Source organism: Lagenorhynchus albirostris, chromosome 17, assembly GCF_949774975.1.
Source record: "Lagenorhynchus albirostris chromosome 17, mLagAlb1.1, whole genome shotgun sequence".
Taxonomy (NCBI): Eukaryota; Metazoa; Chordata; class Mammalia; order Artiodactyla; family Delphinidae; genus Lagenorhynchus; species Lagenorhynchus albirostris.
In genome coordinates, this window is record NC_083111.1 from 57,149,532 (window position 1) to 57,168,651 (window position 19,120).

At 35.0% G+C, this 19,120-nt stretch overlaps 1 protein-coding gene across 3 annotated transcripts in view; it reads right to left on the minus strand.

Annotated features, from left to right (window-relative positions):
• Window positions 1–19,120, minus strand: part of CSMD3 (CUB and Sushi multiple domains 3) — a 1,076,690-nt gene that overhangs the window by 149,901 nt on the left and 907,669 nt on the right. For all 3 annotated transcript variants that reach the window (XM_060127236.1, XM_060127235.1, XM_060127234.1), the window contains 3 exons: window positions 13,934–14,058; window positions 4,384–4,480; window positions 2,365–2,469 (listed from right to left, as the gene is read on the minus strand). In XM_060127236.1, coding sequence (XP_059983219.1) covers window positions 2,365–2,469; window positions 4,384–4,480; window positions 13,934–14,058 — 327 coding nt within the window. The remainder of the gene's footprint in view (window positions 1–2,364; window positions 2,470–4,383; window positions 4,481–13,933; window positions 14,059–19,120) is intronic.

Sequence of the window (19,120 nt, forward strand, 5' to 3'; positions counted from 1 at the left end):
CATATTCATTAATAGGAAGAACTAATATTGTCAAACTGTCCATACTACCCAAAGCCACCTATAGATGTGGAAATGAATATTGGTACAGCCACTATGGACAACAGCATGGAGGTTCTTCAAAAAATTGAAAATGGAACTATCATATATCCAGCAATCCCACTTCTTAGTATATATTCAAAGGAAATGAAATCAGGATCTCAAAGAGATACCTACACTACATGTTCATTGTAGCATTATTTGTAATAGCCAAGATATGAAAACAACCTAAGTGTCTTTCTACAGATGAGTAAGAAAAAGATGTGGGACATATATACAATGAAATATTATCCAGCCATGTAAAAGAAGGAAATCCTGCCATTTGCAATAACAAAAAATGACCTCCAGGTTATTATGCTAAGTGAAATAACTCAGAGAAAACAAATACCATATGATCTCAGTTACATGTAGAATTTAAGAAAGACAAACTCTTAGAAACTATGAGTAGAATGGTGGTTGCCAGTGGCTGGGATTGAGAGAAATGGGGAGATGTGAATCAAAGGGTACAAACTTCCAGTTATAAGATGAATAGTTCCGAGGATCCAGTGTACAACATGGTGACTATAGTTAATGATATTGAATCATTCAAAGTTACTAGGAGACTAGCTCTTAAATGTTCTCATCACAGAAAACAAAAGTGATTATGTGAAGTAATGGAAGTATTAACCATCCCTATTGTGGTAATCATTTTGCAATAGATACAGGTATCAAATCAACACATCATATATTTTATTTATTTATTTATTTATTTATTTATTTAATTGAAGTATAGTTGATTTACAGTGTTGTATAACATTGGGGTGCATGCATCTTTTTGAATTTTAGTTTTCTTTGGATATATGAGGAGTGGGACTGCTAGATCATATGGCAACTCTATTTTTAGCTTTTAGAGAAACCTCCATACTGTTTTCCATAGTGGCTGCACCAATTTACATTCTGAACAATTCACACTGTATATTTTAAACTTACACAATGTTATATGTTAGTTAAATCTCAGCAAGCTGGAAAACTAAAACATTTGCATCATGTTCACAAAAGAAGCTGGTTTATAGTTTTATACTGAGACAAGTATTGGGACCTATGGTATACGCCACAAAAAGTAGATGGAATAATTTAAATGGCACTGTGATTACCTGGTTTTTAAAGATCTGGTAATATTTCTGGGTGAAGCCTTTTGGACCAGGTATGTTTTTTTGTATTTTAATAACTATTGTCTATATTGGTCCTATGATAATTGGTCTATTTAGAATATCCGTCTTTACTAGTGTCAATTTTGGTAAATTTCATAATGCATTTTTGTTTATTTCTTCTTATAGTTCATGCTGATTTACTTTAAGAATTGTTGTTGTTATGTCATTTGGTGCAAAAATACTCAAAACTGGAGTTTTTGTTATGATTTGTACTCTCCATGATAACTATAAAATGCTCTTATTTATCTTTAAAAAAAAGGTAAGTGTTGGTGAGAATACGAAGAAATTGGAACCTTTAAACAATGTTGGTTGGAAGGTAAAAGGGTATAGACACTGTGGAAAACACTATAGAGGTTCCTCAAAAAAATTAAAAGTAGATCTACCTTATGATCTAGCAATCCCATTTCTGGGTATATTTCCAAAAGAAATCAGAATCTCAAGGAGATATCTGCACTCCCATGTTCACTGCAGCATTATTCACAATAGCTAAGATATGGAAACTACATAAATGTCCATCAAGGGAGGAATGGATAAAGAAAATACATTATATACATACAATGGAATATTATTCAGTCTTAAAAAGGAGAAAAAAATTCTGTTGTATGTGACAACATTGGTGCACTTGATGGACATTATGCTCAGTGAAATAAGCCAGACACAGAAGGACAAATACTACATGATATCACTTATATGAAGTATAGAATAGTCAAACTCATAGAAATATAAAGTAGAATGTTGGTTTCCAGAGGCTGAGAGGAGGGAGAAATGCGGAGTTGCTGTTCAATGGGTATAAAGTTTCAGTTATGCAAGACGGATAAGCTCTAGAGATCTGCTGTACAACACTGCGCCTACAGTTAACACTACTGTATTGTGCACTTAAAACTTTTGTTAAGAGGGTAAATCTTATCTTAAGAGTACTGACACTTAAAAAAAAAAAGAAAATGTAAATTCTGATGAAAATAATCAGAACTTTATACATATAATTTTGTAGTTGAAGAAACACTTCAAAATCTTAAGAAAGTAAGCCCAAATGTTCTCTTTTGACAAAGTCCATTAACTTTCTATATTCAGAAAAGTAATATTTAAAATTAATATAAATTAGTTCTTAATTTTCCTGAATAGCACATGATATATTTACCTGTGTATTCAAGGTGAAATCCAGCAGCAGAAACACTGATGTCTGATTGAAAATTTAGATATAGATTATTAGATGTACTATTCAAAAGAGGGGGAATTGTTGTTCCTGAAACGATAATTGAAAAAGTAGTTCAGTGATCACATAATAAGTATTATTAATAAAACTAAGTTAACTATTAATTAGCCAGTAAGTTATCACTGAAATTATATATTAGTAAAGTGTTTTACAAAATTTTTAAGTAAAAATATTTCTCACATATTTGTCTTTCATATTACTGTTCTTGACTATCTCCAAGGAGACAGACCTTCGAGAGCACATTAGATTGCTCCCTAAAAATAGGTAGGAGCAAAAAAAGAAAGCTGGTGAAAATCAAAGCAGTAAATTTTACTAGTCACCTAAAATAAATATTTTGAATTTCATGTGGATTTCAATAGTTCATGTACAAGCTAATAATAAACTTAGTTTTAAAGTCTGCATGCGATTTTTATGGTATAATAACAAAATTTTATATGGGCTTAAAGATATATTCATTTATTGGCCTTTATTATGATATTTAAATATATACATTTATGTTCTATACCAGGTCAAGTACCTTGATGTTTCTTACACCCTGACAGCAAAGCTGGTAGTTAGCATTCAAAAAGATGCCAATTATGAACTAGTGTCAGCCTTGTCTCTTAGCAAATGCTTTATAATCGTGTTCTTCTGAACTTCGACAGGAAATCAACTTTAATTATTCAATTACTGAGTTGAATATATAACATATCTGCTTGAACCAATTACTTCTTGACTATTTGACATTGAGTAATAGTTCAAGATCCTTAATTTTACAATTCAAGCAGTTTCAAAAGACAACAATAAAAATAACTGTCAACGGTCTCAAGATAAAGTTCAACAAACATCTGAGTTGATAGTGTTGCAAACATTTTTTTTTGTAATTTTCTAGCTACTTCACACTTGACACAACTCTATGAACCTTAACCACTGAGCCTTCTATAAGAGAAACCAGGACAAACTCATTAAAGAACACATGATTGCTTTTTTTTCCCCCCGAACTTGCTCTGTCTATACTGTCCTAACTGAATCACTGAAGACAGAGGTAAACAGAAACTCAAAGGTCACTCAGACTGCCTTTGGTCTCTGAGGATCTTAGTGATTAAGAGCTCTGACTCTGGAGTCACACCAGCTGGGTCTCAGTCTCATTCTAACATTAGCTGTACGACCTCGGACAACTTAATTTCTCTTAGTGTCAATCACCTACCAGGACTGCTAAAAAGATCATTCAAAATTCTTTCAGTATATCTGAAATATGTAAGTTTATAGTTTAGCTATGTTTATATTTCTAGAGTTAAACACTATAATCAAAATTAAAGTAAAAGGTACAGTTAAAATTAAAACTTCATTTTATCCTAAATATGCTATAAGAAGCTGTTAGATAAATGCATAAACTACCTTTAGAAACCATAACAAATTTTAAAACCTTCTGGTCTTGGAACATATGTATATAGTATGAATTTTATATAATTTAATTCATTTCATAGAATTGATTTTGTATTTTCTTTATTCTCACTCAACAGTACCTGGTAGCATTTACCATGTTGTTACACAGTCTCTATAATTGTTCTAATGGCTGCATAACGTTCTATTAAGTGAATATAACATAATTACCAAGCACTGTCTAATTTTTAACTATTACTACTCATCCTTTTTTTTTAAGGGACAGGGGCATACATACTATTCCTGAACCATAGCTCAACTAAAAATAATACTAGTAACACAAAAACATCAATAAATAATTACACAAATATAGTAACACTACAGTAAGGTCTTAAACATCAATTTCATTACCTTTAAAGCCTTTCAAACTTCTAACCTTGTAATTTAGTTCATTGCATATAGTTTGTAAAAAGCAAAATTAAAACCACCAAGTCAGAGTTCTAGGGAGCTCTTCAAAGAGAGAGAGAGATCTTACATTCCTAATTATAATGTATTTTAATTAAGCTCAACTCTCTCATTTACCTGAGTAACTTCCAAGTCTTGGAGCATTGTTGTCTCCCCCATCATAAAAGTCCAGAGAATCCCAATTATGTTCTGTAGCAAAGCTGACAACTTGCACCTATGAAATAATAAGTACTGGTAAGAACACATACTTCTAATGAGACACATATACTATAGTCTACTTATCTCCTCTGCAAGAGAGAGCTTAAAGCCTGGACCATATCATTGTGGCCCTTCATGGAATGACTTTAACAGAACTGATCTTTGCCTTTATGGCACTGGCCTACATGCACTAACTTTTATAATAAAAGCCTCTGAGGCATCTAGGAGTGTTCACTATGGGTATAACATTGAAAATGTCTGTCACTATCTCAGCTTTGGATTAATCTAATGTCTTAGTGCTTGGAATCTGAATCAAGGCATGTTCCAAAACAGTTGTTTAACTTTTTTGTTTTGGAATGTTTGATTCTTGTCAGTGACTGAGTTTTCTCATTTGCTTTACCTATTAGGAAATAACCAGATTTGTGGTCCACATTGAGGACCACATAAGCATATAAGACCCTATAATATATACATTTTTTGAACTAGGTTTATCCTGGATACATTTTATTATGTTTTACTTTGCATAACCTTTGCTAAATTTCCTGTCTTTATTTTATTTTTAAAATTAACATAATAATCCACTATGTACATATTTAATAAATTTCAACATGGATAACCAAAAATAATACTTTATAACTGATTTGGGTATGTCTTTTAAAGATTGTTTTTATAAATAGCTATATTTTTGTAAATGGCATCGTAATAACTAAATCACTGTGAAGGTCCATTAAGTTGATAAGGAAAATGCTGGAGTATAATCCTCTCATGTCTATTAAATTTTATTTAAAGAAAGAGGCATGTGTTCCTTTGTTGCACTTCACTTGGCACAGCTTGAGCTTTTGCAAGAACCCAGAAAACCCTCACAACTGTGGATGTTATCTATTGTTCTTTATTACATATTTTATAGTTTAGGAGGAGGTAAAGGAATAGCCTTACTAAATTTATTTTCATTTAGCTGAAGTCTGTTATAGATGTAAGCATCACACTCATTCACTAAGTACTTCTAACAATTGCATTCATTAAAATTTTCTTATCCACAAAATAGGCCTTCATCATTCTTCCATTCAAATGAATGCTGGAGCTTCTTTTCCAGGGATGAGTGCCACATGGCAACAGATACCCTGCCTGTGTGACAGGCATTAGGCCCAATGGCAATGTTCCAGGACAGAAAGAAGACTGGAATTAAAGCTGTATGATTGTAATATAACCCCCGACTCCTTAAACAATGGTCAATTCTCTCTTCATATCTGAATTTTCCTTTCCTTCAATTCAGGAAAAGAAAAAGTCACATTTGGCTTAAAAAAGAAAAAAGAAAGAGAAAATAAAAGTAGGGATTCTTGCAAGAGTTGACAATTGAGATAAGCAAAATGTATCGAGCGGTTTTCCACTGAAAGAAACTGAGTTAGTAAAAACGTAGAGGAGACAAGCCATGAGGGAGATTTAGCGACCCATCAGTAATCCAATTTAGCCACAGTGGAGGGTATTCACACAAGAGAAAATAGGCGTGCAAAGTTAGAAAAAGTAGAGAAAAGTTAGAAAGAGTAAAAGTTCTGGATAAATACAAGAAATATTAGCGTTAGAATATTAGCCGGGCTATACAACTTCCTGGCTCCGTCTACTCACTGGCATGTAACCTGAAAAGAATTGTTATTCTCTCTGTGCCATAGATTTCTTACATAAATCACTGTAATAAAGGCATATAATTCATAGGTTTGCTGTAAAAATTAAAGGATTTTACCTTAGAATAGTACCTAGTGCGTACTGAGGATTTAATGTGTCTTAGCTAAGGAAGAGAATGAGAGAGAGGGCTATAAAGACTGAATACCAGCATAATAATTGTGCAATTGAGGAGTATTTCATTGAAGGTTTTAGAAGGTGGATTGAAGGCGCATAATCAGGACTGTGCTTTAAGTAGGTACTACTGAATTGAGTGAAGAAAGTAAAAGTGAAAAGACAACTTTAATGTTTATTGCAGTAGTCCACATGAGAAGCAATGAAAGACTAAATAAAGTAGGTTAGTAGGCAGGAATGGTAGAAAGGGGGACCCGAAAGTCACATCACATGTGTTGCTATAGGGGAAATTACTGGATCTTGTGTGATATGAATGGGACATGGAAGTGACAGGAAAGATTTTAAAATAATTTTTTTTTCCTGAGTTATTGAGATCACAGGGATGGCATAAACAAAAATGTAGACATCCTCAGGAAAACCTATTACCTTGGAGAGAGGAAGAAAATCTGTTTAATTCTGGATATATATATATATATATATATATATATATATGAATATGGCTCCCAAAGATATCAGATCCTGACCTCTTGAGTCTGTAAATATTGCCTTGTACGGAAAAGGGTCTTTCAGATGTGAATAAACTAAATATCTTGAGATAGGGAGACTATCCTAGATGATTTAAATGAGCTTTACATGCAATCACACGTGTTCTTATCAGATGTCAGAAAAGATTTGACACAGACAAAAGAGAATGCAGTGTGATCACAGAAGCAGAAATTGGAGTGATGTGGTCAGAAGCCAAGGAATGCTGGCAGGTACCAGAAGCTGGAAGAGGCCAGGAGAGGAATCTTCCCTAGAGCCTGAGCAGAGGGGAGAGTGAATGGTGGTGGGAGAGCAGCCCTGTCAGCACCTCAGTCTCAGGGCAGTAAAACCGATTTGGGACTTTTGGCCTCCAGTACCATGAGAGAATAAATTTCTGTTACTTTAAGCTGTTGAGTTTAGGATTTGTTACAGAAGTCACAGAAAACTAATGCAATTTGCCACTAGGATTCTTGGCAAATTGTGAATGTAGTTTGGCATATTAAACACACAGAGGCTATAGGAGGCTCAAGTAAATAGCTGAGGACCCACAATGACAGAAAGCCAAATGAGAGTCAAGTAAAAGACTTTAAGTCTTTTACTTAAAGGAGCAGCTACAGATTCAGTGTTCAGAAGAACTTTAAATTAGATGGAGTTGTTCATTATGACAACAGGATAGCTTTATGAGGTAATGAATTTCCAATAACTAAAGCCTGGTATCCCTCATAGAAACATGCAAATTGCATTTTACTTTGGATGATTATATTGACTCATTATCATCTCATTCTACAAATTGACACAATTAAGTAAACAACATTTTTTTAAACTGATTCATCACATAAAAATTGCTCTCTGCTTGATAACTCTGTTACTGTTAAATGTAGCTCCTTTGGAATTCTCCCTCCAATGTACCTTGCTAAAATAAACAGGCAAACAAATGAATACACTCCTCTCCACACGCTTTTCATGTAACAGTAATACAACAAGTTATTTTATTTGTTGAGGTTATTTCCTCAAAATGCTCAATAATCCTATCTTATTTGTAACTTTTTCAGCATTCCAAATGTTTTTTCTGTTCTTTCCACCAGTGGTTATCCCATTTCATTTCATATATGATTTATTGAATATTCATATAATTCTTTATTCACACACATGTTTAGCCCAACAGAATAAAATAAATTAAACACTGCTTTAAATCTGGTGTACTAGCCAGGTCGTTTTTAGGCTAAGTTAGTGAAATTTTAAATATGTCATATAGTGTGTTTGTGTGTGTGTGTGTGTGTGTGTGTGTGTGTGTGTGTGTGTGTTATAATTTTCTATGATTTAGTGACATGTCTAAAATTAGCAAACATGTAAGAGGTTAATTAGAAAAAAGCTCTTGGTAGTTATATAGAGTATTTAAATTAAAAGTCCAATATGCTTCACACTCTGTAAGTTTGATAAATGCTCTGCTAAACTCAAATTTTGTTTTCTAAAGTACAATCATTAAACACAATGCTTCCTCAGTGAAAGATTTTTTTTAACATCTTTATTGGAGTATAATTGCTTTACAATGGTGTGATAGTTTCTGCTTTATAACAAAGTGAATCAGCTATATATATATATATATATACACACACACACACATATATCCCCATATTTACTCCCTCTTCCATCTCCCTCCCACCCTTCCTATCCCACTCCTCTAGGTGGTCACAAAGCACCGAGCTGATCACCCTGTGCTAGGTGGCTGCTTCCCACTAGCTATCTATTTTACATTTGGTAGTATATATAAGTCCATGTCACTCTCTCTCAGTGAAAGATTTTATAGTGTCATTGATACAAGTGTCCAGTTTTGAACAGTGTTTGGCTAGGGCAGTGATATATCACATAACATTATCTGCAGATGTCATATTAGTCCATCATGCTATGTTAACTCCTTAAAGTGGCTTAAAACTCCACGCCTTTTGCAGATATTCATTGGTTCATTCTAAAATATTTACTGAGCACAGACTGCAAGGTACTGTGTTAGCTGCCAGAACAGACTTGGTTACTGCCCTCATGAGTTTATAGGTAATTAAGTAAAAGCAGTAATGTGACGAGTGTTACAATAAGGAAATTATAGGGATCTGTGAGAACATATACCAAGAGGACTTAATGTGGTTTCAAGTTCATGGAAGTTCTTCCACAGGAACTGTTTTAACCTTGAGACAGAAATAATGAGTAAGAATAAGCCAAATAAAAAGAGATGATGGAGAGTGTTGCCAGCAGAGGGAAGAACATTCACAAAGGCCTAGAGGCAAGAGAGAGAGAGCCAGTTTCCTATAAAGAACTAAATCAGAGGCAAGAAATGAGGATAAAGCACAAAGGTGTAATCAGCTGTGTCGAGGAGCTAAGGATAGCGAGGACAACTGAGGTACTGTAAAGCAGGATAGTTATAGCATTAGATTTTTATTTTTAGAAAATTACTCTCTTTGCCCTGTGAGGAATAGATAGGAAGAGAATATGAACCCAGGACAGGGATGATGGCCACCTAATCTTGAGTGGTAAAAGTGTGGATAGAGAAAATAGACTTACTTGAGAGGTCTGTGAAAGACAGACCTGACATAGTTCTGTGTGCAGCTGGAGACAGAAAAAAATCATCAAGGTTGTTGGCTTGTGCAACTGAATGGTTAAGGGGTTCATTCTGAGACAGACCACAGTGAGGAAGATCCACAACTTTGAGAAAAAAGTCATGAAGACAGTTTTGAACAGGTTGAATTAGAGATGTTAGAAGTTTAGCTCAAAATGTTCAGTGTGCAGTTGGATTAATGGCATGCAGCTTAGGTGAAAGGTGTGGGTTAGATATTTAGGTTTAGAAATCATCATTTATTCAAACTACTAGAGCTGATCAATGAATTTGGTAAAGTTTCAGGATACCAAATTAATGCACAGAAATCTCTTGCATTCCCATATACTAATGATGAAAAATCTGAAAGAGAAATTAAGAAAACACTCCCATTTACCACTGAAACAAAAAGAATAAAATACCTAGGAATAAACCTACCAAGGGAGACAAAAGACCTGTATGCAGAAAACTATAAGACACTGATGAAACAAATTAAACATGATACAAGCAGCTGGAGAGATATACCATGTTCTTGGATTGAAAGAATCAATATTGTGAAAATGACTATACTACCCAAAGCAATCTACAGATTCAATGCAATCCCTCTCAGACTATTAATGGCATTTTTTACAGAACTAGAACAAAAAATCTTAAAATTTGTATGGAGATACAAAAGACCCCCAATAGCTAAAGCAGTCTTCAGGGATAAAAATGGAGCTGGAGGAATCAGACTCCCTGACTTCAGACTATATTACAAAGCTACAGTAATCAAGAGAGTATGGTACTGGCACAAAAACAGAAATATAGATCAATGGAACAGGATAGAAAGCCCAGAGATAAACCCACACACCTATGGTCAATTAATCTATGACAAAGGAGGCAAGGATATACAATGGAGAAAAGACAGCATCTTCAATAAGTGGTGCTGGGAAAACTGGACAGCTACATGTAAAAGAATGAAATTAGAACACTCCCTAACACCATACACAAAGATAAACTCAAAATGGATTAGAGACCTAAATGTAAGACTGGACAGTATAAAACTCTTAGAAGAATACATAGGAAGAACACTCTTTGATATAAACCACAGCAAGTTCTTTTCTGATCCACCTCCTAGAGTAATGGAAATAAAAACAAAAAGAAAAGAAACAAATGGGACCTAAGGAAACTTAAAAGCTTTTGCAAAGCAAAGTAAACTACAAACAAGATGAAAAGACAACCCTCAGAATGGGAGAAAATATTTTCAAACAAATCAACAGACAAAGGATTAATCTCCAAAATATATAAACAGCTCATGCAGCTCAATAGTAAAAAAACAAACAACCCAATAAAAAGATGGGCAAAAGGGCCTCCCTGGTGGCACAGTGGTTTAGAGTCTGCCTGATGCAGGGGACACGGGTTTGTGCTCCAGTCCGGGATGATCCCACGTGCTGCAGAGCAGCTGGGCCCGTGAGCCATGGCTGCTGAGCCTGTGTGTCCGGAGCCTGTGCTCCGCAATGGGTAAGGCCACAACAGTGAGAGGTCCGCGTACCGCAAAAAAAAAAAAAAAAAAAAAAGGGCAGAAGACCTAAGTAGACATTTCGCCAAAGAAGACATACAGATTGCCAAGAGGCACATGAAAAGCTGCTCAACATCACTAATTATTAGAGAAATGCAAATGAAAAATACAATGAGGTATCACCTTACACCAGTTAGAAAGAGCATCATCAGAAAATCTACAAACAACAAATGCTGGAGACGGTGTGGAGAAAAGGGAACCCTCTTGCATTGTTGATGGGAATGTAAATTGATACAGTCACTATCGAGAACAGTATAGAGGTTCCTTCCTTCAAAAACTAAAAATAGAATTACCATATGACCCAGCAATCCCACTACTGGGCATATACCCAGAGAAAACCATAATTCAAAAAGACACATGCACCCCAATGTTCATTGCAGCACTATTTACAATATCCAGGTCATGGAAGTAACCTAAATGCCCATCGACAGATGAATGGATAAAGAAGATGTGGTATATATATACAATGGAATATTACTCAGCCATAAAAAGGAATGAAATTGGGTTATTTGTAGAAACGTGGGTGGATCTAGAGACTGTCATACAGAGTGAAGTAAGTCAGAAAGAGAAAAACAAATACCGTATATCAACGCATATATGTGGAACCCAGAAAAATGGTACAGATGAACCGGTTTGCAGGGCAGAAATAGACACAGATGTAGAGAACAAATATATGGACACCCAGGGGGGAAAGTGGCGGGGGGTGGTGGTGGTGGCGTGATGAATTGGGCCACTGGGATTGACATGTATACACTGATGTGGATAAAATTGATGACTAATAAGAAACTGCTGTATAAAAAAATAAATAAAATAAAATACAAAATAATAATAAATAAAAGTCAAAATAATAATTAAAAAAAGAAATCATCATTTATTCAATCCTTCATTTAAAAACTATGTTTTCTGTTTATCTGCTGTGATTCAGGTCCTGGACATCATCAGCACATAATGGTATTTGAAGCTGTGAAAATAGACAAGGTGGCAGAGAGAATGGTATAATGTGAGATGGACAAAGGCCACAGAATCTCACAAACACCATATCTGATGAAGTGAAGAAGAGGAGATCATGTTCCTAGATGTAGAAGCAGAAGCCATACATGTAGAAAAGAAAACAAAATCCAAGAGAGTACTGGGTAGAATGGAGGGAAAAGTTGTTTTAAGAGTGAGGGGAGAGGGCTTCCTTGTGGTTGAGAGTCCGCCTGCCAATGCAGGGGACACGGGTTTGTGCCCCGGTCCGGGAAGATCCCAAATGCCGCGGAGCAGCTGGGCCTGTGAGCCATGGCCGCTGAGGCTGCGTGTCCGGAGCCTGTGCTCCGCAATGGGAGAGGCCACAACAGTGAGAGGTCCGCGTACCGCAAAAAAAAAAAAAAAAAAAAAAAAAAGAGTGAGGGGAGAATGGGTAGCATAGAATGTTGCTAACAAAATAGGAAGGATGAGCAATTCAATGGATTTAATGGCATGGGTCCTCAGTGATCACTATAAGAATGACTCAAATAGAGCACTGGATGCTGAAGCCATATTGCAGGGCGTCAGAAATAGAGGATGAGAACTAGAGGGGAAATGCCAAGGGTATTATTATTTTAAGATGAGATAGAAATGGTCAAGCTGATGTCACTATATAGATACTCTAGGGTAATCTTCATAAATGTATAGGCAGATGATATAGTAAATGTTCTAGGAAAGTTTTAAAGGCATCACCTCATTTCAGATTGTCTGGACAATCCTAAAATCTTTATTAAATCTACCAATAATAGGATAGGGTTGATTGGTTATCTTCGAATTTTACAAGTTGACCATAAAATAATAGTACAACTAGCCAGAATATAAGCAGTTTTTGGATTGTTAATGTTTTTAAAATACTGAAAAAGTGCATTTCAAGTTTTTTCATTGATTTATTGGCCTATTTTATACCCGACGCCTGTTAAGTAAGTTTTTTGAATTTTCTGAAAAGTTATAAAGATAAATTCAAAAAGTTTATTATTTTTACTGAAAATTATACTTCTATCTTATTTCAGGTTTAATGAATGATGCCTTGGCTACTTTTTCCATGACTGATATATATCTCAAGATTCTAAAGGAAAACCCTATGACTCAATTGGAGAAACAGTCGTTATTTTTATAAAATATAGACTATGTAATACTTTGTGAAGCATAATTGTGTTCCATCGGGTAAATACTGACGCAGCAATAAAATGCTACCAACTCATCCAGAAATAATTTCCTTCTCAAACAGAGTAGCTGGTCAAATTGCTCCCCCCACAAAATGGTCACAATTGAAGTAATATGGTAGATACTGTTTACCGTCTATAGAATAGCATTCATCTTCCTTGCTGACAGAGAACGGTTTTGTTCAATTAAATGAGAGTTGTGTACGCCAGAGAAGGCTAAGCCCCTTGCCTGATCCAGGTACCTAATCTTAATTTTTTTAAGCCAAATCATAGTAAATCTTCTGTTATTGCCCAGTGTATGGCTTAAAAATGGGTACCATTGTAATTTTGGTCCATAGGACAGGAGGGAAAGTCTGCTGGAAGGTTTCTTGAAAAGTTCTCTTAACTGTTACAAAAGTCCATAAAATAGAGAGATTCCATTTTGTCTATTGGCCATTGATGTGGAAGCCTGTTATGCCTAGAGCTTTTGCAGCCATCTCAAAACCATGAGAAAGGAAGTCCAAGAGTTAAGCCAACATGCTAAGAATAGCAGAACAGAGAGATGGAAAAAAACCTGGGTCAGGAATTACACAACTGAACCTCTGAAGTAAACAACCCTTAAACCATCCTACTCAAAGTTTCCATGTTATGTGGAGCAACACATTTTTCTTACTGCTTATGCTATCTTGAATTGGCTTTCTGTTACTTGCAGGTGAAAAAATTAATGGTAAGTATCTTTCTTTTAAATTCAGCCACATCTGTCAAAAGCACTGGCTAAAATTCTAGAAATTACGTGCATCCTTGTCATCTCTGAAAAAATTAACTTCAATTATACAATGAAAAGAAGAAAAATTTAAATATTCTTACTTGAATGCCAGCTCCCTCTGGCACTGTCATCTTCCATACACAATTCAGATTGTTGTCATAAGGCTCAGGGTATCCAGGAGACAAAATAGTCCCTTTGCGCTTACTTAAAATTCCACCACAGGGCACTGAAAGTAAAGCAAGCCAAGAAAGGGAGTTCATTCTAATGCAAAGAATTAAAATAGGAGAAAAGGTCAGAGATAACATCTCAGACAGATGCTAGACTTGCAAACACAACCAAATCATACTATGTTTTAAAACTCATAAGAACAATGAAAATTGTCTTCCTATAGCGCAAAAACCTTTAAAAAATAATTAGACAACATTAATGGAAAACTTACAATGGCATATCTAAAGTCATACTATAATTAACTCAATAATAGCATATCATTTGTATTATATTACTGACAAGTTCACTGACACGTGTTAAAAATTGTTCATATCTAGGTTAGAATTTTTTGAAAAATTCTTATATTTGTTACTTTTCTCTTCATGTATCTTTTGAGTAGTAATAAAATCCTTTGCAGAGTAATACTGATGATGATAACAGTTATGTTCTAACATTTATATAGAGCCTATATACCAACACTTTTCTAAGGACTTTACATATTTTAACTCATTAAAGCTTCCCGACAATCCAATGAGATATGAGTAAGTATTCTCCCCATTTTACAGCTGAGGAAATGGAGTCACTAACAGATTAAATAACTTGCCCAAGATCACACAGCTAGTCAGAGATGAAGACAGGATTTGAATACTGGTGGTTTGGCCCCACGTTCATGCTCTTCAGTGGAAAGAAAATACTCAATATGGTTCCAGTCTGGTTACTGCCAGTACAACTACTACAAGAAAGAATAAGTATGGAGACCTGCTTTGATGTCAATAAAAGCTTCTAACAGTTTTAAAAGGTACTAATCTTAAAGCAAAATTCCTACACTGCTGGTAGCATCAGCTTGATTCTGGGAATGACCTAGCTTATGATTTGAAATACTGTGTGATGTTGGACATGTTCCCTGAACTCTCTGAAACTCAGATGCCTTGTCTGTGAAATGGTAATGAAATTGTTTCCGAGGGGCTTTTGTGGAAAATAAATAGGTATGATAATGTACAAAAAGAAGCTACCACACTGCTTGGAATGCAATAACAAATCAATAAATTATATTTCCTTTCGCTACAACTACTGTTATTTTAGGTTCCAATGGCACTGTGATTCTTGGACATTTGTCCTAATCTGGCTATAATGGTGAGATACCAGGATATATTTTTGTAATAATTTTTTTTAAAAAGGTAATACTATAGCTTTGTGCCACTGCTAAAACTGAATGCAAAAATCTAGGGTAATTACTCAAAAGAATACTACAAACTTTTAAAATTTTTAAACTTTTAAAACAGTGTGATAAAGTATTTTTAAAGAAATATATTTTTTAGCTCATCCTCCTTCTTCTGATCCTTTCAATGTAAATGCTGTAACACTGTGACCTACACCATCTTCTCATCTCTTTGTAACTACCGCCCCTCAGTGGTGGCATCCATTTACATGTCATCTATAGATTATGACTACTAAATGTTTATCTCTAACCATGACTTCTACCCAGAGTCCTACAATATATCGACTAAGTATCCCAAAACAATACTTTTGAAATTCTCCCCCATCTATACTATTTGCCATCTCAGTAAATGTTACCACCTAATTTATCTTTCTTTTCAAATTCACATTTACATTTATATTCAATCTGTCAGCAAACTTTGTCAGTTCTATCTTAAAAATATACCCCAAAGTTCACCGGTTCTCATCACTGATCATGATCTTCCAATCTAAATCACCATTGACTTTCCCCTCCCCTTCTGCAATAGTTTTCTATTCAGTCTTACTGCTTCTACTCACCCCCTGCCCCTTACACTAGCCACAGTGATTTTCCAGAAACTGAGATCACATCACTCTCTAGCTCAATGAATTCCCACACTACTTAGGAAAAATTCTAACTCTTCCCAGACCTTGAGGTTCCATATGACTTGGCCTCTGCTCTGCCTCTCCAAACTCTTCTATCACTCTTGCCATCATTCACTCTGTTCTAGACACGTGAGATTCTTGTTGTGGCTTGAAAATGACTAGACCTTTCTCCCCCTCATAGTCTATAAATGTGCTTACCTCCTTGACTTTTATTTATATACCTCCCAGCCCACTTCATTCACCTCATTTGGATATCAAACAGCAACATGCCCTGGATGTCTTCCTCCAATCTTCAGCCTCTGCTTTACTTTTCTCCATAGTATTTACCACTATCTGAACAAAATGTAAACTCCATAAGGGCAGAGATCTTATCTTCTGATTCAAAGCTATGTTGCCAGTGCCTAGAAAGGGACCTGACGCTTGGTAAGCACTAAATAAGTGCTTGTTAAATAAATTATTGAGTGACTGGTTGCATATCTGTATATATCTTGTGATTACAAGTTACTTTGTTACCATTCCTGCATCATTCCTTTCTTCCAGTATTTTCCTAAACAAGCCATATTTAATTCTACTTCAATCATTTTTATTTTTACCAACAAAATACTACATTATAAAAGTATTCCCAGATATGCATTACCATATAATAATGTTTTACAAAGTTTTACTGCCCATGTATATAACTTAGCCTAATATTTCTTTTCTATTTTAAAAAGGATGCATTATAAATTTTCCTTCTAATCAGTATTATACAATATAACATATAGATTAAGAGAACAAACTTTAGAATCAAGCAACCTGGGTTCAAATATTAATTCTTCTTTTGTTTCTAAACCATAGGGGTTTTACTATCTATAAAAGAGAAATAGTATTCTTATCTTACTCCTGGCATTGGTGTCAATATTAAATGAGATAATGCTTAATAGCACTTCATACAAATACTAGTAAATGCTATTCATTATTATATTTAATAAGTTTTTCATGGTTGAATGGATGGGTGAATAAATGAATCAATGAATGAGGATTCAGATATTGTATATATTTTTTCATCTATTTCTTTCCCACTCTGAGAAAAGATGGCACAGACATGGGTTGCCATACTTACGTCTAAGGCCACATACTGTCAGAGCTATTAGTGGCTACAGGGTGTTTATCACAGAGTCTCAGAGGGAGGAGAGTTTGGGATATTAAGAGACTAAAAATTTTAAGAAATCTGAAGTGTAAAAAGGTCAAATTTGGAAGATAAAACTCAGTCTTCAGCAACTTTTTCAAGTTTACCTCTGTTCCAAGTCCAATGTTCTTATAAAAATATTATTGTAATTTACCTAAGAATGACTTGATATGACAGATTTGTACAAGATTATTAAATATTGTTGTCTTACGCAGGTTAGTTAAATTTGTGGATACCCTAACTTAGTATTTGACCATTTTAACTATAAGTACAACTTGCACATCACGTCTAATGGGGCTGCTTTCAAGCCAATAGTTTAATTTTAGTATGTCGATTTTTTTGCAAAATTACTCAACATTGTATTCTGTTCTACTATGACAGAAAAAAATGAAAGTGTTGATAGCGGCAATAAGAACTGTGAAACTGAAACAATTACAATTGAGATGGAAATCACTAGAAATGTAGGGCACTATTTTCTTTTGGTTTCAATTGGATGCTCACTTGGTTTAAGGTGTTAACCGAGTATTCATTGAACTAGTGAAGGCGGAGAAAATATAATCATTATGTATAATACCCTGAATAGACTGTCAAAGATTATATCTAAACTGCAAGGTATAAATAGAGAATTTGTTCTTTCTAAGAATAAAATTAACCATGTAATATGTAAATCTACCTATGCATCTTTCCTATCGATTCTCAAAAATGTCTTGTGGCTTCAAGATGGCTTGTAAAGGTCTAAGCAAGCAAAGTGAGCAACAGCATCACCATGCAGTGAAAGACTGAAGTTAAAATTGCATGGACCGGGCTTCCCTGGTGGCGCAATGGTTGAGAGTCCGCCTGCCGATGCAGGGGACACGGGTTCGTGCCCCGGTCCGGGAAGATCCCACATGCCGCGGAGTGGCTGGGCCCGTGAGCCATGGCCGCTGAGCCTGGGCATCTGGAGCCTGTGCTCCGCAACGGGAGAGGCCACAACAGTGAGAAGCCCGCGTACCGCAAAAAAAAAAAAAAAAAAAAAAAAAAAAAATTCATGGACCCTGGATTGGGGAAGTTGGCCAGTTGTCCTACCTCTACAAAAATTCATGAAATCATCACACTTATTTGCTAAAATCCATTCACTGAACAAATGTTTATGGAACACCTCTTGTATGTCAGGTCTTCTTTTTGTTGAGCAAAAAACAGAATACAGTGGCAGGGAGAGGAGGGCAAGAAAGATTAGGAAAATAAACAAACAAATTATATAAAATCTGGTGAGTGGTTGCTGTAAAGAAAACAAAAAGGCAGGATAAGGGTATAGAGAACGAATGGAGGATGAATAGCAGAAAATTATTTTAGATAGGATGGCCAAGGAACACAGGTGAAAACTTGAATGAAGCAATGCAGTAAGCCCAAAAGGTATTTTGGGGATGCATGTTCCAAGGAGAAAAAATAGAAAGTTCAAAGACCTTGAAGCAGTTAAAATTTTATCCAGATAACAAATATTGAAAATGAACACAAATTAAAGATAATTCTTAGATATCAACCTAAGATAACTCTGCACTTGACTCTCATATTTGAATTTTTAAGACATCAAGCCTTTTTCTTTTTTTTGAATTTTTGAACACTTAAAGGCATAATCATTTTTATCCATAACATTTGAAACTAAAAATATTTATAGTAAAAAATAGAAATGCAAAGTATATTTTCATTTATGTAAAGATTAGCAGTGGGACCAAATGGTAAAACCAAAACTGAGCTATCATCTGAATGTCATTTAAAATCTATTTCTTGTCTCACACAAATCCCATATGTCCTTCTGTTATATATTCGATTTTCTGTATTTACACCTGTTCTACAAGGTATACATTATTTTTTAAGTGGCATAAGGTAATATATCCTTTTTGTGTGATCTTGGCAGGAAACAGAAGTCATCTGATACAATTTTCTTCTATCTCTAAGTATGCACTTTCAAACCAATGCAACAGAAATATAGGAGGTAGGGTGTTTAAAGCCCAGGGGCTTTTGACAGTGGTGGTGTAATGGCTCCTGAGTCCCTCATGTTTTGCCCTTAAAAGTAAAAAGTGAGGCTGAATCC